The 20,660-nt window shown below is 50.0% G+C and overlaps 1 protein-coding gene across 1 annotated transcript in view; it reads right to left on the bottom strand.

Annotated features, from left to right (window-relative positions):
• Nucleotides 1–93: 93 nt before the first annotated feature.
• Nucleotides 94–20,660, bottom strand: part of Alpk3 (alpha kinase 3) — a 45,984-nt gene continuing 25,417 nt past the window's right edge. Inside the window, exons 6-14 of the mRNA XM_021219880.2 lie at nucleotides 10,605–12,633; nucleotides 9,709–9,856; nucleotides 9,234–9,361; nucleotides 9,042–9,077; nucleotides 5,747–6,021; nucleotides 4,463–4,551; nucleotides 3,617–3,840; nucleotides 1,595–1,643; nucleotides 94–1,036 (exon numbers count right to left, since the gene is read on the bottom strand). Coding sequence (XP_021075539.1) covers nucleotides 691–1,036; nucleotides 1,595–1,643; nucleotides 3,617–3,840; nucleotides 4,463–4,551; nucleotides 5,747–6,021; nucleotides 9,042–9,077; nucleotides 9,234–9,361; nucleotides 9,709–9,856; nucleotides 10,605–12,633 — 3,324 coding nt within the window. The 3' untranslated portion in view covers nucleotides 94–690. The remainder of the gene's footprint in view (nucleotides 1,037–1,594; nucleotides 1,644–3,616; nucleotides 3,841–4,462; nucleotides 4,552–5,746; nucleotides 6,022–9,041; nucleotides 9,078–9,233; nucleotides 9,362–9,708; nucleotides 9,857–10,604; nucleotides 12,634–20,660) is intronic.

Genomic DNA, 20,660 nt, shown 5'->3' with positions numbered 1-20,660 from the left:
GGGGATGGACAAGTGTGCAAGGCAGCATGGGAAACAAGGCATTTGAAATGTAAATGAAGAAAATATCTAACAAAAAAATTGAAAAAAAAAAAAAAAAAAAAAAAAAAAATCACACAAAGACGTGATGGGCTCCAGAGGGCTCTGGGGGCCCAGGGGGGACTCAGGACAGGTTAGTGGCAGGATAAACTGTGATGAATGAGGCAAAGAAGCTGAAAGGAGATGAAACCCTGAGAGGCACAAGGCTAGACCCCCCACAAGAAGTCGAGTGCCCTGAGGACAGGGAGGGAGCCAGAATAAGCAGGGACAAAAAGGTAAATGCTGGCCCACCGGCCCCAGCGTGCCACGCTTCCTGTGTGGGGACTGGGGAAAGGGGTCAGAGTGCAGAACTCATGCAGAGGACTCAGGGGCCCCCAGCAGTGGCAAGTGTAAACTTAGATGAGGGCCTAGGCCACCAGGCACTTGGAGGTGGGCCCCACTTGGGGCCTGGGAGCCCTGGGTGATAATGAAAGTTGAAGAGGCTGAAGGGTCCAAAGCCTTCCAATGAGGTGAAGCTACTCAGAGAGGTCCCGAAGGCATGCCTCCTCTGGGCACCTTCTCTGGTTAGTCCTGAATTGAAAATGTCTCCATCTGGTTCAAGCTGCTTCCTGGTTGGTCTGCTCTCGGGTAGAGGCCCCCAGCTTCCTGGTGGGGCTACCGCATGCTCTGGGCCTTAGAGCTCCCATCTTGGACAGGAGGCTGTCCCAGTAACTGAATGGCGGCTGCCTGGGAGGCCTGAGGCGTGGCCCTGGAGCTCGGAGTGCTCTTCCTGGAGCCCTGAGGACTGGGAAGGCCTTTCTTCTGGGGCTGAGGACTCAGCTGCGAGCCTTTTCTGCCAGCAGATGGACTTTTGGAGCCTTTGGCCTTGGCTTGAGGGTGGGCAGCCTCAGGGCCCTTGAGGGGTTTCAGCCCCAGCATGTCACAGTAGGTGTTACACCGGTGGGAAGAGGCAAACTGATCCAGCAGGGCAGGAAAACAGCTCTCCTTGAGGCCTTGGTATCTGCAGCCAAACATAAGAGCTGAGTGGGGCCTGCTGTGCCACTGGCCCATGGTAGCTGGCTTTGGGTGGCTGAAGTCTGAGTGTTGTGACAGAATGCTACCTCGGATGGCTCACTCCCAAACTCAAATTTAGAGCAGGTTCATTATACCAGGATATACACATAGGATTCATCAGATGGGCCATTCTTTGAAATGTAAATTTCTATTGTCTGTTCCTCCCATCCCCCCATCCTCCCATCCCTACCTAGCTGTAGCTGCAGAACCCTTGCTCACGCGTGTGTGTGTGTGTGTGTGTGTGTGTGTGTGTGTGTGTGTATCATCTTCTGTAGCTTCTTAAAGAGGAAAGAAGTAGGAGAGGATCCTGGATTTCAGGAAACCTTTTGTGTGGGCATTATGGGTCAGGGCTATGGGGTAGAAAGGATCCCCAGGGTGTTACCATTGCCACAGGGCCACAGGTTCATGTGACTGGTGTTATACAGGCCCAGGCCCAGCTCTTCAGGAATGAGGAGTCACTAGAAGTTGGGGTACCCCAAGAATTCTAGCCTCAAAAAGCACTCACCCTCGAAGTTTGGTAGCAATCTGTACATCAGTCATCTTCCAGTCAGCCCCTGGGGAGAAAAGTAGGGGTTGATACCAGCCTGGCAGCTCCTAGGACCCTAGAAAGGAACTTCCTGCAGGCAAATATGCAAGCTCGCCTTTATAGGTCAGACCAGCCCTATAAATTATCCTTGGGCTCTGGACTCAAACGTTCTCCTTCCTCCTAACAGGGTAGCCATCCATCCAGGACAGAGAGGTGGGACTGAGGCCAGCAGAGACACAACACTGGGTTAGACAGGCCTCACACTCTCCCAAGCACAGCAATGCTCTGAGAACCAGGGAACCCTCTAGGTAAAGGCAGCCTTGGAGAGCACAGCCTGGCACAGTGCAGATAGGAGAGAGATCTCTCACACAGGCCAGTCCACACGTGTCTCGGCATCAGGCTCCGGCTTCAGGTCCTCTTTCCTCATTTCTCAGCTGAGCATCTCTCTAGGGAGTTGCCTTTCCCACACAGGCTGGGGATCCTCGTGTGCCAGGGTGGAACCAACGTGGGACTTGGGCCGATCTAGACGTACACTTCAGCAAACGTGGGGCTCGGGCAGCTCCAGACTTACAACACTTCAGCTCTATTGCTCCTGAGATGTGTGGATGTGATAACACTTCATATCAAACCTTCAGCTGTAGAGAGGGGACGGCAGGCCTATCCTGGTCTAACCCTCAGCTGTAGAGGAGGGGACAGCAGGCCTATCCTGGTCTAACCCTCAGCTGTAGAGGAGGGACAGCAGGCCTATCCTGGTCTAACCCTCAGCTGTAGAGGAGGGACAGCAGGCCTATCCTGGTCTAACCAGGCCTATCCTGGTCTAACCCTCAGCTGTAGAGGAGGGACAGCAGGCCTATCCTGGGACATTATGAAGCTCCCTTGCGGAGAACTTCATGTTGTCTTTCAGCACTTACTCCGTTCTGTGTTATACGAATGACCCCTTACACTTGCATGGGCCGTTAATTTGTAAAAGGCCCTCCCCAAATGTAGGGTCTGGGTACTATAAAGATGCCATCTGAGAGGATGAAAGGCCCCTTCAGCCCAGAGAGACAGAATGACTTGACCTGCTCGAGCTTTTTGTCCCCACAGTGCTTTGTTGCTTGTTGTTCCCAGGAGGGACTTACTGGGTAGCCCAGGCTAGTCTCCTGGCTGAATCTCCCTAGTGCAGGAATGACAGGTGTGTGCTGTGAGTTAAGATATTGACTAATAATGTCACCTAGCTTCAGAGAGAGAGAGAGAGAGAGAGAGAGAGAGAGAGAGAGAGAGAGAGAGAGATATGACCACAAACTCCTGATCTTTCTGTTTCTACTTCGAGAGTGCTGGGACGACAGTTTGTCTGGGTTTGCAAAGGAGTCCCACTTGTTGCCCAAGCTCAAGCTCCTCTCCTTTGGCTTTATGATTCCATGGTCAGACGCGTGCAGCACCATGCATGATCATAAAGCTTTTGCTCTGTGGAAGTAGAGAGTTTTGGAGGTTTGGGCATGAGGAAGTCAAGAGCAAAGTGGCAGGCAACGGAGGCACGGGCAAGCTGGCTGTGGGTTTTGAACTGGATTCCATGAGGCGCTCTAGAAAACAACTTCGTTTTAGATTGTAAGAGGCCTGAACTGCACATCTTTAAATGCAGCGGGAAACAGGGTGCCATTGGGGATGCCTATAACCCCGGTACTTGGAGATAGGAGGCCAGTCTAGCCTACATATTAAGTTCCAGGCCAGCTGGGGTTATATAGCAAGACGTGTCCTAAAAATTAAAACTATTTTAAGTAACTTTGCACAAACCTAAAACAAAAGAAATCTTTTAAATGTTTGGTGGGTCTGCACTCGTTTAAATGTAACTACGTTACTAACTGGCTACATGAAGCCATGGTATACCAAAGGAATGCATGCAAATAGCCTCTATCCAGTCTTAGACACAAAACCCTCATGGAACACACAGGAGAATAAACGCTCTGTGAGCTGTTGAGCATGCTTCCGTGTCACACACCTGCGAGTCCCCCACCCTCATACCTGTCAGATCTGTGACAAGAAAGCTGCCATTCGTCCACTGATACAACCAGTGCTGGAAGGTTTGGCATTTCTGCAAGGCCTCAGAGCTGCTGGCTGCCGCTGGGGCCCCAGCACAACCCCACTGCCTGGAACAGTACGTCTGCAGGGGCTTGCCCAGATCTTCCTCCAGGGTTGCATACGGTATATTGTTTGCGGGTCGGTAGATCAAGTAGAGTGGGATGATCCTAAAGATAGGGGCATCCTGCGGTGAGTGGGAGGCGTGGCCACAGGAAGCACACCCTGGGGCCTTCCTGGGAAGAGTTCTTAGCTCTGAGTATAAAGATGGAGGGAGGATAGAAAATGGCCACTGACTTCAGAGTCGGGCTCATTCTCTGTGGTCAGTAGGACTAAAATTAACCCCCGGCGTGTCCTGGGGCCACCTGTGTTTGGGTGAGGGCTGAGGGAAGTGTGTGCAAACAGAAAGGACACCTGCAGGAAGGACTCAAGGGATGTCAGCCAGGCTTGATGGCAGCGAGAGACCGGGCACACGCAGGCATTTACAGGTCACGCTACAAGTCCACACTGACCCACCCTGCCCACCTGCCACATCCGAATCTTACCCAGCTGCCTAGCGTACCCACTCTAGAACCTGCGGCTGAAGCCCCGCAGCAGGCAATATCTGGTCTAAAGGTGATGGGAAGGAATGGGGGCGGGGAGCATTAGGGGGAGAGACTTTCTAAAGTGGATCGTCGAGCTGAGTGTGGGGTGGCTGTGAGGCCATCGGTGCCTGGGAGGAACTCAGGAGGGCCCTGGGAGGTTGTGAAATCTCTTCACACAGGCTGCGCACACCCCCTTGGGTGTACTCACTCGGGCACCGCTCCGAAGCCAGAGGCCGCCCTGGCTTCGGCTGCAAAGATTTTGCAGTATTCTCGACTCATGTTCTGGATCTTGCATCCCTATGGATTAGAAGAAACCAAATCTCATGGTCCGGGAAGCTCCCAGTTGTCTGGTGAGCCTGTCTAAGAGGACAGGCTCCTTCCTGCCAGGGGACGGCTGGGAGAATTCCAGGCCTCTGCAAAGCCAGGCTCACTGTTGAGGCTTGCCGCTCTGAACCCAGTGCTCTCTTCTGAATAACAACAGGCTGTGGGCTTTTGTCAGTTTAGGTTTTCAGAGTGGTTTCTGAGCTGGGTTGCCTGGGTCTTCAATGCTAGGGAATGCTGCCCCAGGGGCCCCTCTGCAGAGCCTAGGCAGACTCTCCTTCCCGTCCACATCACTCTCTTTTACTTCATGTAATAAGACTTCAATGAGTGATTTGAAAAAGGAGAACAGTTTCTGCTACAAAAATGGTCGTTTGGGGGCTGGAGAGATAAATCAGATCAGCGGCCGGCTAGTCTTCCAGAGGACCTAGGTATGATTCCAGACTCACATGGCACTTCACAGCCAGGCTTGGGATCTGACACCCTTTTCTTGGTGTCTCATACACATAAAACAAAAACAAAACAAAAAACAAAAAAACAAAAAAACAAACAAAAAAAACCCTGTAATTGGGTGTGGTAGCACATACCTTTAATCTCAGCATTCAGGAGGCAGAGGCAGGTGGATCTCTGAGTTTAAGACCAGCCTGGTCTACAGGGAAAATTCAAGACCAGCCAGAACCACCCAGAAAAAGGTAAAGTGCTCAGTGGACGGGAGCATTTGTTGCACAAGCATGCAGACCTGAGTTCAAGTCCCAAGGACCCATGTCAAAGGTCGGCCTTGGCTATGTGCCATCCTCTACCCAGGTTGCCAGGGCTCACAGGTTGCCAGCCCAGCTGCGTGTTCAGTAAGAGATCCTGTTTCGAGTGAATAAAGCAAAGAGTGACAGAGCAGGACACCCAGAATCCTCCTCTGTCTCCTGCATGGGCACACACATGCATACACATATGCACAAGAATTTGAAAAGTCAGCTCCAAATGGCTCTCGACTCTGTAGAATTCTCTGAGGCCAAGGAGCTGGATTCACAGCTGTACCTCAGCCAGTCCTTGAAGCCCGGCCTAGAAGCTTCATAAGCTTGAAATGGAGGTGGCTTCTATCTCCACACGGGGCTTCCAGAAGAAGCCAGATGGGGAAGGGGAAGAGGAAGTAGAGTACAGGGAAGGGGCGGGACAGTACCTGGATAGTGACGTCATAGTTTCTGCCCAGAAGAGAAGTCTCGCTGCTGGGTCCGAACACAAGCAGGCTGGATACCTTGATGATGCACGTGCGACCAGATTCGAAGATGGGTTCCAGCCCATAGATGACCTTGGCCCGGGACGCCTTCTGAAGGCCATGTCCACCCCCTCGAAGTTCCTCGCTCACCAATCGCCCAAAGAGCTTGTCCCCCCAGCAGCCAGAGTCGGCCAGACCCTTAGCAAACACCATGGGGGTCATCTCAATCTCTTCTCCAACTGAGAAGGAACAGGAGAAACATGGGAACTCGCATCTCCCTCTGTTGATGCAGGGTCCATAGGAAAAGACAGGGCTCAGACAGTCTCTATGACGCTCATCCACTGCACTCAATCTTAATCTAAGATTGCTCTGAGACCCCCCTCAAACAGTAGGGTGCTTGGGGCAGAAGCTATCTGAGTGAACTCCTACCACAGTATTCCTATGGTGGCCATGATACAGCAGAAGGCCTGTGTCTTCTATCACATTTGCAGTCGACACGGATTACCAGAATTACCTCCTACAATGAAATGTTTTAAGGAAATAAATCAGTGCCTCCTAGGCGCCATTTCCCAGTAAATGGAAGCAGAGCTCCCTGAAGAAATGATTGGTTCCAGGGCTCAACAGGAAGTATACAGGATGGATCCAAACCGTATGGCACCAGGACACAAGGAAGTGACCATCAGCTCCGGGAAGCCGGGCCTCTCACCCTAGGTACTTGGAGGCTGAGGCAGAAACACAGGGTCAAGGCCTGCCTGGACTACTGTGGGTGAAGTTGAGGCTAGTGTAGACAGCTTACTGGGACTGTCTCAGAATAAAAGGTAAGAAAAGGGGGGTTAGAGACAGCTCAGTAGGGATCAGCTGCTCACAGCATGTGCCAGGCCCTGGCTTCAATCCCTGCTACTGTAAGGCAAGACAATAATGTTGACTACTGGAGGTTTGTCAAAAGAGTGTGAGAGCCAACTGAAGGGATTTCATGTGGCCAAGAATGAAGAAATTCTAGCAACAAAGAGAATAATTAGTGTAAGGTACTGAACATATCAAATATGTTTAAAGCCTACTAGTTCATAATGGTAATTGAAACAACCACAACAACCACAACCACAACAACAACAACCACAACAACAACCACCATCACAACAACAACAACAACAACCACAACAGAAACCTCCCAGTGTCCCTAGAAAAGGACCCAAGCCCCAGGAGCCGCCTTCGGGCCTCCCAGAGACAGCGACTTGTTCTGAAGGCAGTCAGTGCAGGGGAAGCAAGCGCTTCACTTTCATCTTGGAACGTTTGTGTCAAGGCAGCCGGAGCTCATGCCTTCTCAGTGAGTGAAGATGGAATGGTGGCAATGCATACCTCCATGTTAGAGCTGCCGAAGAGACAGTGGGCTCGGGCAATAGGCAGTGACCACTGTGTCACCACACGTGACAAAGCGGGCTGGAGAAGAGTTGTTTTCTAACTTTACAAAGGGTTGCTGAACTCAGTGTGCAGATGGCAGGCATTACTAAAATGGTTGATGTAACACTGCTGCCTCCGTCAGGGCGGGATGAGAAAGGGATAAACAGTGCTGGACCACCGCTTCCATTGGGTGTTGGTTTTGGAGACAGTGGCTCACTATACAGTCCAGGCAAAGTTTGAACTCATAATCCTCCTGCTTCAGCCTCCCGGGGGTTAGTCTTATAGACATATAATACTACACCCAGTGAGTTGATTACTCCAACCAAGAAAAACAAAAATAAACAAACAAGCCAACCAAAAGCATTATCCCTGTATCTGAGGCAACTTTCTACTCTAATTATGGGTTTGAAGAAGCATATGATGGAAGGACTTGGTCCATGAGGATAGAGTGAATAAAAGCTAGACTGAGAAATTCCACAGGAGCTGGGAAGATGGCTCAGTCCATTAAGTGCTTGTGGCGAAAGCAGGAGGGCCTGACTTCAATCACCAATCCTGGTGCGCTACTGTAAATAGACACAGAGACACAGAGACAGGAAGAGCCCTGGGGTGTGCGGAAGTGGATAGACCCAGGTCTCAGTGAGTGAGCTTGTCTCAAAAAGGGTAACACTCCTGAGGAGCAATACCCATTAAAGTTGGTCATGAGCATACACACACACACACACACACACACACACACACACACACACACACACACACACACAGAAATTCTATGTATTAAGTGACTTCAACAAATGAATGACAAGAGAGAAAATAAACAAGGGGGAGGATCAGTAACATTAGACAGCACAGGAGACAAATTAGCCAGTGGCTCCTAACTCAAGCCAACACACGGACACAGCTGGGGAACGTGAACACTGGATGATATTTAAGAATTCCTAAGTTCTTGATTTGGTTGAGGTTTTAGTTTCTTTGATTTTGTTGTCGTTGAGACAGGGTCTCGTTCTATAATCCAGGATGGGTTGGAATTCGCTATGCAGATCATACTGGCCTGAAATTTATGATAATTCTCTAGATTCTGGCTCAAAGTTCTGGGATTGCAGGCATGCACATCCATACCCAGCCCAGATGTGGTTCAGTACGACAGAGATTAAATGCAACCAGACAACTGAACACAGAGACATTACAGCAGACTCTCCGCCAACAGGCAAACTCTTGAAGTGCTTGTCAAATGCTGGGGGTAGCCAGGCATGGTGGCACACACATTTAATCTCAGCATTTAGGAGGCAGAGGCAGGTGGATCTCTGTGAGTTTGAGACCAATCGGGTCTACATAATGGGTTCCAGGGCAGCTTGGGCTACACAGTGAAATGCCCTGAAGCAAACAACTTGAGGGCATGTATCTCACAACCTCCAAGGAGCTGTGGGAAATGCATATTTCTTTCCTAGGCATTCAGGATGCTTGAACAAGGGGCTGAGAAGCTGTTGGGCTCACAGCAGATTATCTGTGACTCTAACGCCAAAGTCCACAGGACACTGGGAGAAATTCTGGGTCTTGGTCTTGGTGGTTGTCATGTCCTTCAAGGACTCTGAAGGGGACAGAGGGCTGCATTGACTCCTGCTAAGTGATCCTACCCCCCGCCCCCGCCCCATCCCCACCCCACCCCCACCCCAGCTCATCTTCCTACACAATTTTTAGAAACACCAGTCCTCCTCCATCACCCCTCACAAGCCATGTCTTAAACCTGAGGCAAAGAGGAACAGCATGCAGACTTAGGGAGGATTGTATGCCCCTAAGGACAGAAACCCTGCAAAGGGCAGGCCAGGGCATGAAGACTTGCCCCCCTACCAGAGGGCCAACATACCTTCACCTTCCTCTCTGGAGATGAAGCCGGACAATACTATGTGGAGAAAAAGAGAGTGCTACTGTCTTCAGGCTGTCTGTCCCTGCAGAGCCCCATCCCTGCAGAGCCCCATCCCTGCACAGCACATTGCTGCCTCCCACAATGCCTCCCACAATGCCACGCCAGGCCAGCTGAGATCCACAGAACACTCACCCTCGGGGCTGAGGCAGAAGTCAGTGGATGCTGAGCCATGCTCGTTTTGGATGGTACAGCGATACACACCACAGTCCGTGGGAGACGCCTGCACGATGGCCAAAGCCGCTGGCCCCTCGTCCCCTGCACTGCAGAGAGCGGAGACCCTTCTCGTGAGGGTCATCACCCAGGGCCTTCGACCCAACTCTCACAGGCTGCTGGGAACCCAGGCTCTGGGAGCCCTGGGAAGGTGGTGAGAGGTTCCAGGTCAGAAACCGATCCTCAATCACACAGGTGACACTTACTTGCTGTGTGACTTGAGACCCATGATTTAAGACCTCTGAGTTTCAATTTTCTGATCTCCACATGGAATAAGAGACTCACTCACTGGGACTAGTGTGAGGACAAAATGAGGGGACGGGTTCAAAATGCTAGTCCCCAACACAACTGTATCTGGGGAGCCCAGTCAGGTGACAGCGCTCTCCAGACAGCTTACCTCCTGCTCACTTCGCCCACTGGGTGCTGATCCTTCGCCCATGTCAAGACTGAGTCACTAACAATGTTGAAAAACTGGCACCAAAGCTTCAGACTACCAGAAGAATCTGGAAACTGTTCCACCCGAATTTTCCGGATCACCTGTGGGGCTGAGAACAGGAGATCTGTTACAAGACAGAAGCCAACCGACTCCTACCACCCTTGCCCTCTCTGGTCACATCCCTGGGTATCCTTAGGAACAGCCTGAGAGAAAACAGTGCATTATAAACCCAGCCATGCTCGTGCCCGGAGAGCGTGTACCTTAACCAGGGCAGGAGGCAGAGAGACCGGACACGGGGACTCAAGGCTAAGCACTTCGACAGTGACAAGCAGTCAAGAAAGACTTTTGCATTTGCTGTTGCTATCTCTACGAACCTGACTTTGAGTCTTATCTTGACCGTGGGATAACCATGGAACAAGTCCATAAAGGCAGAGATGACGGTGGGGCCCGGAGGCCCCTGAAGCCCGGGCCTGTGCTGAGCTGAGCCTTTGTTCTTGCTTTGTTCCTGTTTGATCTGGTTTTCAGACAGGGTCTCCCTGAGTAGCCCAGGCTGACCTTGGACTTTCAGCCTCCTGCCTTAGATTCTGGAATGCTGGGAGCAAAGAAAGCCCCACAATAGCTGGCCTGCCCTTCACTAGATCTCTCCCTGGCCTTTACCCCTGACAGTGCCACAGCTGCGGCCACCATCACCGTCACTGTCACCTCCCTTCCTGGTGCTCTAGGCCCCTCAGATAGCTCCTGCAGTGCTGTTTCTCAAGGAACTACTGCCTCCTAGCAGGGTGGTGCCCCTCATGGGGTGGTGCTCACAGTAGGGCCCTGTGTTCACTGCAGCTTCCCCACCCCCTCCTGGCACTCACCTCTTAGCAGGTCCTTAGCTTTCCTTTGCTTGGTCAGAGCTTCCTGCTTGCCTTCATCCACCGCAGGCTCTGAGTCCAGGCCACTGTCTTTGGATCTGGAGACCAAGTCTCCAGCTGCAGGCTCTTCTTCTGCTCCAGGTACCTCTAACATGCTGGCTTTCCGGGCCTGGGTAGGGGACCGTCTCTCCCGCCCTGGAGTCCCTGGTGACCCAGGTGTCAGGCCCTTCCTGGGTCCCCGAGGGGAAACTGTGGGGCTCTCCCTTTCTTCAGCCTTGTTCGCCTCTCCATCTGACCCTGCTCTGACCTTAGGGAGGAACCTCTTCCTCCGGGCCCCTAGAGCCAGTTCCTCGGGTGTAGCTGCAGGGAGACCCATCAGAGCCTCCCCTGGCATTGCTTCTTCTTGGCAGGGCTCCTGGGTTCTGCTCTCCACTGTTTGCCCATCCACCTCCCCTAGCAGTCCCTTCTTGTCACTTTCCTGCAAAATCCTCTCCTCGGAATCCTCTCCCTCACCAGCAGCAGATCCTTCCTCACCCACCACAATGGCAGGGATGGTGAGGGGGGTGGGGCAAGGGCCCCGAGAGCACTGGGCAGCAGCCAGAGCCTGCTGGCCAGCCTGTACCTCACGGTCCAGAAGGCCAGTAAGACGGCGGGAGGTACAGGGGCTCAGCAACAGGGTCTGTGCACTGTGCACTAAGTGATTGTTCTCCACGCGTTCCAGGATGCGCCTGGACGTCCTAGGACTCAGTCCAGCCACTTCCATGGTGGGGACCAGAGTAGAGGAGGAAGTTAAGCCTCCGGTGGCAGCCACTTCCTGGGACTCTGCCCTGGCTTCACTTGACTCTGAACTGGATAGCTTCAGCAGCAGAAGCAAGTAGTTCTTCAGGGAATCTATAAGGCCAGGGTCACAGCTCCGGGGACCTGAGGACCTCCCATCCACATTGGGCTCCTTGGCACAGGCTCCCTCACTGCTAGTAGCCATGGCTTCTGGTGGGTGACTCTGAGCGGGGGACCCTGGCCGCAGTTGCAGAGTGGGAGCAGAACTCGGAAAGTCCTGGGCCCTGGAGGGAAGGGGGACATCTGTGATTGTGTGCTGAGTGGCTGTGGTGCCCTCCTCCTGAAGACTACTGGTGAGGCCCGTCCCAGGAAGAGAAGGCATGGCAGGCACCTCCTGACTCAAGCCAGTTGAATGCCCACCAGAGAGATCCACATGCAGCGGTTCCTGGGGCTGCTCCTTCTCAGGGCACTGAAACAGGCTCTCCTCTTCCTCTGGCCTTTCCTGGGTTTCTCCTCCCAAATGCTCCGAGTTCCCCTCGGGAGGCAACTGTGTTGGGTATGTATGGTTCCCGGGTGGGGAGCATAGCAGCGGGTCCTCGTGGCTTCTGAAGGCTGCCTCTTCAGACCGCAGCATCAAGCCAGCTCTTCCTTGGGCACAGGATGCCTCTGTGCTCTTCTCAAAACATTCTACAGCCTGGGGCTCTCTAGGGCATCCTGAGGGTGAGCGTTTGAGAGTTCCTGGCAGTGCGCTGAGGCTAGCCAGGGACGGCTGCTCTGATTGGGTTTCAAAAGCTACCGGAATGCTGCCTGCGGCTGACTGTGTCTCCTGTTCTTCCTCCTGTATCCTTGTGTCTCCCGGGTCTTGCTGCCACTTCTCACCTGCCTGCATCTGTCCTACCTGCATATCCACTCTTCTCTGTGTCACCAAATTCTTCCAAGAACTCCTGTCTGACTGTGGCCTTTCACTTCCTTGTGTCACAATGTCTGTCGGTGCCTTCTCACCTGCCTGTGTCCTCAGCAAAGTGTGTGCTCCGTCTCCCTGAGTCCTCCCATCCACTTGCAGCTTTCCATCTGTGTGTGTTTTCTTCCTACTTCCAGTTCTCCCCTCGGCAAGTGTCCTCCCATCTTCCTGAGTTTCTGTATCCATGGGCTCTGTGACCCCTTGATTTCCACAGCTGCCATGATCAACAGAGACGGTGTTGGGGCTGCTGCTGGCAGACATGGCAGGATCCGCGGTTGCCGGGGACTCCATAGCCTGAAAACACAAGGCCAGAAGCACAGCCTTAACGACACTTGTTGCTCTCTGTGCAGTTGGCATCCCAGCTTTCTCTGATCTCATCCAGAACTGCTCTGCGCTACCCAGTCCACGACCGAGGCACACTGAGAACCCAAAAGAACCCAAAGCCTCAGGCCTGATCCTAGAAACTAGATTAAGGAATATCTAGAACCCAGGCCCATCTGGCCTTCTGACCTCTCCCTGAAGAAACCTGCCAGTCTTGAAAGACTGTTTGTGATCGACCCTGCCAACTGACCCCTCTATCACTTGGAGGATATCGTCTTTGCCCCAGTGCTCCCACAACCTCCATTTGCCTCTTAACCTCCCCCCATCTGTCTTTCTTCCCTCCCCCCTCTCTCCACCCCTCCCTCTCTCCTTCCTTCTTTTCTTTTTTTTTTTTTTTTTTTTTTTTTTTTGGAAGGTAGAGTGCAGGGGGTTCAAACAGGGTTATATGCAGCACAGGCTAGCCTCAAACTCACTCTGTAGCTGAGGCAGGCCTTGATCTATCTATTGATCCTCTTCCCTCAACCTCCTGAATGCTGGGACTATATGCACAAACCCCCAGGCTGGCCAGTCCTTCTTGTATGTAACACCTGACTTAGAATTACAGTAGATTGAGAGAATGTTAAAATGTGTGTTGATATTGGCTTCAAGGACAGTGTCTGGCAGAAATACCCACTGGGCATGTGGAAATAACAGGATGTCGGAGAACTCTGAATGACACCTGCGGGTGTCTCTCTATACCCACTGCTGTGCTAGGTTCCCACACCCTAGGCTGCCCTCTCACTTCTCACCACAGCATCTGCTAGCCACCCTTAAAGGACAACAGTGCTGGGGTGGACACCTTCCCACCAGAGAGTAAGAGCACGTGTGCTGTGAGCAGGGCAGAAAGCCAGAATGACCCTGGTTTAACAGAACAGAAGGCAAGAATCAACTCCCTAAAGCTGTCCTCAGACACACACACACACACACACAGAGGAGACATATATACAAACATACACACCCCACACATATACACACATGGATACATACACACACACATACACAGACACACACACACAGAAACACACACACAAGAGACATACAGACACATACAAACACACACAGATACACATACAGACACACAGACACACACATATACACACAAATACGGATACACACAGACACACACATACATACACACACACAAACACACACTATGGAGGGGGATAATAATTAAGTAAAATAAAATGTGAAGTCAGGTGTGATAGCTCACATCTTTAATCCCAGCACTGAGAAGGCAAAGGCAGGGGCCACACAGAGAAACTCTGTCTTGAGAAAACTAACTAACTAACTAACTAACTAACTAACTAACTAACTGTGGGAGGCACCAAATGTGTTTATCTTATGTGAATGTGGAATCCTGGAACCAAGACTAAAGCCGAGTAGACTTTTCAGAGGGGAAGATCAGGTCAGCGGGACACCCCTGAGCAGCACCGCAGCACAGATGTGCACAGATGAGTCAGGAAGACTGCAGGTGGAGTAAGCTCTCTGATGATGTCACTCATAAGAGCAAGCCACGAGCCAGGCTGGCGATGTAGCTCAAGGGCTAGAGTTCTCATGGAGGAGCACAGCAAAGACCCTGGGTTCTTCTGTGCCCGGCACCATATAATCCAGGTATGGCGCTATCGGCCTCTAATTAGTGGGGAAGAATCCAAAGTTTAAGTTCTCCTCAGTTACAAGCCTAGTTTAAGGGCAGCCTGGGGTGCTTGAGACCCTGTTTCAAAAACAACCGTGCATGGTTGGCACAAGACTCTGGTCTCCCACTCCAAAGTGGAGGCAAACAGATCCCTGCTTCCTGAGGTCCAGGCCAGCGAGAGCCACACAGGGAGACCTAGTCTGAAAATAAATAGCATGCGCGTGCGTGCGAGGGGGAGGGATCTAACTACACAAAGATCATCATTGAGAAATAACACTCTCTACTAGGAGATAGTAGAGAAACAGAACAGGGGTGGGGGGGTCACTGGCGTTGCTCATCATAAAGAAACAAAAGTCAAGCAACTGGAAGTCTTCCCTTGGAGACCCTTCTACTCTGGGAGTTCTGTCTCACTGCTCCTTAATAATAAGTCTATGTTGCTCTGTTTTTAAAAGAAAAACATTAAAGACTGCAGAAATGATTCAGTCGTTGCTCTTGCAGAGAACCCGAGTTTGGCTCCCAGCACCCACATGGGGTAACTCAAAAACATCCATAACTACAGCTCCATTCTGGGGCACCTACACTCATAAACACATATCTACAAACACACAACTAAAAGTCATTGTTAAAATCACTTAACAGAAACAAAACACCAGACCTAGGGCATACTCCTTTAATGCCGGCGGAGGCAGGCAGATTTCTGGGAATTGAAGGCCAACCTGGTCCACAAAGCTAGTCCAGAACAGCTAGGGCTGTGACACAGAGAAATCCTGTCTCAAAAAAACCCAGCCACCCAATCACCCAAGCAAACAAACCCTAAACGAAGTGTGGTAGCGTACACCTTTGCTCCTCTGGAGGCAGAGACAGCTGGGCCTCTACAACCAAGTTTAGCCTGGTCTGTAGGGAGCGTTCCATGCCAGCTAAGGCTACGGAGTGAGACCCTATCTCAATAATAGAATACAAATTTTTAAATTCTATATAGCCAAAATACAGTAAAATTTAGTTTCTTTACTAAATATAGAATGTTGAATGCATGGTATGAATATGGGGGAAATAGTCATATTTGGTGAGTATAGTAGTCTGAATGAAGAATTTTTAACTTAAATGTTCTTTAACTTCTCTTTGACATCCAAGACATATTTGTATATGGCTATGTGCATGTGAGTGGAGTGCCCATGCTGTCCAGAAGAGGGCATCAGAGTTACAGGTGGGATGCCCAGTGTGTGTCCTCACACCCTCATACTTTGTGGCAATTATTTATCCTATGTGCGTATCCATTTACTAATCCACCGGCCCATCTCTATAATGAGGGTCCAGCACAGGTCAAGGTTAGAGTTAGAGACCAACAGATATATGGTCGATGAATGAATCTCTACACGCCTACAAGGGCCAAGCTCTCTAAGCAATAGAATGTGTGCTCAAACAATGTATTTCTGTGAATGGCGTGCATAGGTATGTGCACAGGTGCGTGTGTGTAGGTGCACAGGTAGGTAAAGGCCATATGCCAACTTAGGGTATGGTCCCTCAGGAACTCTCACCTTGAGTTCTGAGACACTTTTACCTGGACCTGGGGCTCACCGATTCGGCTAGGCTGACTGACCAGTGACCTCCAATGTCTCTGCTCTCCAGTGCTGGGATTACAAGCATATGACACTGTGCCCGGCTGGTGTGAGTGGGCACTGAAAAGTGAACTAGGGCACTCGCATTTGTGAGGCAAGCAATTTAGCAGCTTCCCCAGTCCCAACAACATATTTCTTTAGACAACTCTGCAAGCGTGGGGCTGGAAAGATGACGCAGCAGCTTAAGAGCACCCGCCGCTCTTGCCGAAGAACTGGTTTGGTTCCCAACAACTTACATGGCAGCTCACAACTATCTGTAACGGAACTCTTACAGGCTCTCTTCTGACTGTGGTCATCAGGCACACGCATGGTGCAGCACAAACATGTAAGCAAAACATTTGCATGCATATAATAAATCTATTTTTTAGTTGTGCAGAGCAAGCCCGGGTGGTATCGCATAAGCTTTCACATTACAAACAACATCAGCACCAGGTTGTCCTTTCACCCTGCCTCACCTCTTCCTGCTTAAATTCTCAGAGAATAAAGGCCCACTCATTCTCTGGCCTCTCTGATGCAATCTTTTCTTCTTTGGGTCTCTCTCTCTCTCTCTCTCTTTCATTATTTCCCACGGTCTCTTCATCTCCAGCAGTCCCAGGCCCCAGCATCTGCCAAGAGTCCCCTTTAGATTGCTCTCTGGCCTTTCTGTTTGTTTCCCCACCAGAGTGCCTTCTCCTATGACAATACAATTTTACCTCCTCTCGCCCAGGTACATGGTCATCATCTTTGTCATCAAACAAGAAAGTGTTCTCGCTCTTTGGAGTATTCTAGACCTCCTCCTCTTCCTTCAGAAACTGTTGGAACTAGTATTTTTCTGCAGCAAACATTCCTCTTTCTCCAATTAGAAAGAAAGAAAGAAAGAAAGAAAGAAAGAAAGAAAGAAAGAAAGAAAGAAAGAAAGAAAGAAAGAAAGAAAGGAAGAAAGGAAGAAAGGAAGAAAGAAAGAAAGAAAGAAAGAAAGAAAGAAAGAAAGAAAGAAAGAAAGAAAGAAAGAAAGAAAAAGAGAAGTTCCTAGTAGTTGTCTCCTAGCTTCTTGCAAATTTGTGTCTCCTTGTAGGTCATGGTGAGCTTTAAACTTTCTTTTTCTTTTTTTTTTTAAGATTTATTTATTATATGTAAGTACACTGTAGCTGTCTTCAGACACTCCAGAAGAGGGTGTCAGATCTTGTTATGGATGGTTATGAGCCGCCATGTGGTTGCTGGGATTTGAACTCCGGACCTTCGGAAGAGCAGTCGGGTGCTCTTACCCACTGAGCCATCTCACCAGCCCCAAACTTTCTTTTTCTTTATCATTTAAAATAACAAGGCGATTTTATCTTATGCTTTCACAAGGCAACCATGTCTACCTTTTGCTTCTGTTTGCTGCACGTGCAGAAATTCCAGCCTTGTTTTGAGCACGCTCGAATCAGAGACATCTGGCCCAGCATAACTGAGATGGTCTGACGAAAGAGTGTTTCTAGAAAGCCGATAGATTTGCAGTGGCAGCTTTTACAGCATTTGTCAATGGTAGTTAACTTATCAAATTGAACTTTCTTTTATCTGATAATGATGACTGGAATTAAACTCTCTTGTGTATATATTTCTGTAAATCTCATCCAATGACTTTAATCCCTGGCTGGGCGTTAAGTATTTTCCTTCTTAGTCCTCTTTTCTCCTAAACAACTGGAAGATGGCCATGCTGCAGAGGATGGTGACAGAATGATGACAGAATGACCTTGCCCTCTGCTTGATTTTTTTTCTTTTTAAATCATAGTACCACCTAGCCCAAAATGGCCTTGAACTCACAGGTAGACCAGGCAAGCCTCAAATTCACCATGCCCAGCCAAGATGCATTTTATATTTGCTCAGATATAATATTGACATGTGCATGTTATTTATCTAGGTATGGTGGTACAGGCCTCTGATCCTAGCATTCAGGAGGCAGAGGCAGGCAGATTTCTGAGTTTTTGTCTTTTTGTTTTTGTTTGTTTGTTTTAATGTGCATTATGTATGTCTGAGTGAGGGTGTCAGATCCTGGAGTTACAGACAGTTGTAAGTTGCCGCATGGATGCTGGGAATTGAACCCACATCTTGTGGAAGAGCTTAACTGCTGAGCCATCTCTCTCCAGGCCCTGATGTTTGTGTTTTAGGCCAGCCTGGTCTACATAATGAGTTCTAGGACATTCAGAACTACATAGTGAGACCGGTCTCAAAATAACAAAACAAACAAACAAACAAACAAATGGACCTAGGCATTAGAATCATCAGATATGAACACACAAGGCACAATGACTAGGAGGAGGGAAACTTTCCAGAAGTTGGAGATATGATATGTGACAGGCGTGACCCTGGATCCCCTAGAGTGGGAGTTAAAGGCAGTTTTGAGCTGGATGCTGCAAACCAAACTTGGGTCCTCTGGAAGAGCAGCGAGAACTCTTACCTACTGAGCCGCCTTGGTAGCCTTCAAATGCTAATATTTTTAACTTAGGAAGCTATCTTCTTGATTGTGTTCAAGCTGTAAGTTCCATTCAAGCCTCTGACATTGTAATTTTTGTGCCTGGCCCATTTTCAAGGCCTTTCCTGTAGTATCTGGATCTGTCCTCTACGTATGCCACCCAAGTGGCTAGCCTGATAATGGAACGATGGTCCTAGCTACAGCCACTCTCAAACAAGTTTTGAAATGTGTAGCATTTGTGAAGTCGGTTATTCATGATTCTCAGTGGTCATTCTCCAAGCCACCCCTGTTCATGATCTCCCCAGGACTTTCTAGGTCCCTAGGTCTCTGGAATTTCATTATGCAGTTCTGCTATATAATTTCACCTGTGAGCCTTGCCTTGGACAAGGAAGAGTCTTGAAGGAAAATAAACAAACCCCTTCATCAGAGCTTCGTGCCACAGTCCTGTAAATACAGAGAACATTCTCCTCCCTCAAGGTTCTAGACAACTGGCTTCTGCCACCATGTCACCATGGTCACAAGGGAGACCTAGCCTCAAGTCTATGTTCTCAGCTGGTAGCCAGATCTAACCATTAAGACGGCCAAAGGGGCAGACACCAGCAGGACAGCGGTTGCACACTTGACACAGACCCCCTAGCCACGAACTCTCCCAGCAGCATGCATACCCAGAGGTCTCAGCTCTAGGGCAGAGGTCAGTAGGAACGGCCAGGGCACTCCCTAGAGCCTGAAGAGAATTAGCACAGGGAGATGCAGGCTCATCACAGCCTCTGCTCTCAACATCAGGCTGGGGAGTGAGACGGGGCTCAGGAGAACTGCTCTCAGACGTGCCTGACTTCTAACTCAGTGTTTCCCCCGTGAGAACCTTGTCTTTCCCCTCAGACCCCGATCTCACAGCGGAGAGGAGTTGTGGCGGGTGCCTTTGTATTCACCCTGTAACTCCCATTCCAGCCTCAGGTTGTAGTTGCCTGTTGGCCCATTTTTCAAAGCCTTTCTAGGAGCATTTGGATTCTCTTTTCTTTTTGAGATAGTGTCTTATGCCTAGCTGACCTAGAACTCTCTGTGAAGTCAAGGGATGGCCTTGAACTTCTGATCTTCCTGCTCCTACCTGCAGAGTGTTAGGATTAGAGGCACTGACCACCACACCCAGTTACGTGGCACTGAGACTCCCACCCCGGCCTTCTTGCGTCCTGGTCAGGATGGGGCTCTACCAGCAGAGTCACATCCCAATCCTCTGCCACTGATTATAGTAGCTAGTTCTCTGCTGAGGTTTCTGACCTCGCCCTTTTCCCTTCTTGAACTCAGAAGCTATTTTAGTTTTTCTACTTATCTTAGATTGGTGCTAAATATTATATATGAACTACTTTAATGAAAAGAATTAAAACAAACAAACAAACAAACAAACAAACAAACAAAAAGACCAGGTATCATAAACACCCACACAATCCCACCCAGCATTTAGGGAGCTGAGACAAGAGGATTGCAGCAAGTTAGAGTCACGGAGGCTCTGGGAGTCCCGTCTCCTCAGTACTGCCGGTGAGTACAGGCAGGCAGTATGGCTGCCCAGCGTTACATGAGCATTGCGGAGCCAAACTCAGGTCCTCAGACCCGCACAGCAAGGCTCTTTACCCACTGAACCATCTCCCAAGCCTCTGGGCTCACCACTGTAGATGTCAGTCTCCTCCCAGAACCTGGCCCACTAACTTCCCACGTTGTTAGCTCTCCGAAGCTCTCAGGAAGACACTTCTCATGGTTTGCTGTGATGTCCCGGCTTTACTGAAGTGTGAGGTTGGTCTGAACTTGAATACCTAACCCAGCATGAATGGAAGCTAGAACTCAGCAAGTCCCAGTTCTCGCCTCCTTTGCCTCATCCAAACCTTAATGCTGTAGGGAGACAGAATACAAACCTAGGAGGGGAGAAAGCATGGAGACGCTCCTGGTACTCTGTGGCTTTGTGAGCATGGTGGTAGGTCCAGGCGGCTCTGCAGACCTCGTCCAGCCCACCTTACCTCATCCCCCTAGCTTCATTCTGTTTGCTGTTCCTTCCTTGCATCTGGTTTCTTTGTATGTAAAGATGTTATAGGTATTGTTTTCCATTCATAATTCCATTCAGTATTTTCCTCTAATGCTGTATCACTAGTTACAAATCCATGGGGCTAAACAGGTCTGGCCTCTTCTAAGATGTCTCTCCCATTGAAACCTGAGATGGCAGCTCTTCTGCTTGGCCTCAGAGCCTGGCAGTTAGCATCCACTGTATCATCTTTGCATTTATCACCAGTGTCAG

The sequence above is a fragment of the Mus pahari genome, chromosome 1 (assembly GCF_900095145.1).
Source record: "Mus pahari chromosome 1, PAHARI_EIJ_v1.1, whole genome shotgun sequence".
NCBI lineage: Eukaryota > Metazoa > Chordata > Mammalia > Rodentia > Muridae > Mus > Mus pahari.
Note: the sequence above shows the minus strand (reverse complement) of the source record. Positions and strands in the feature narration are given on the sequence as shown.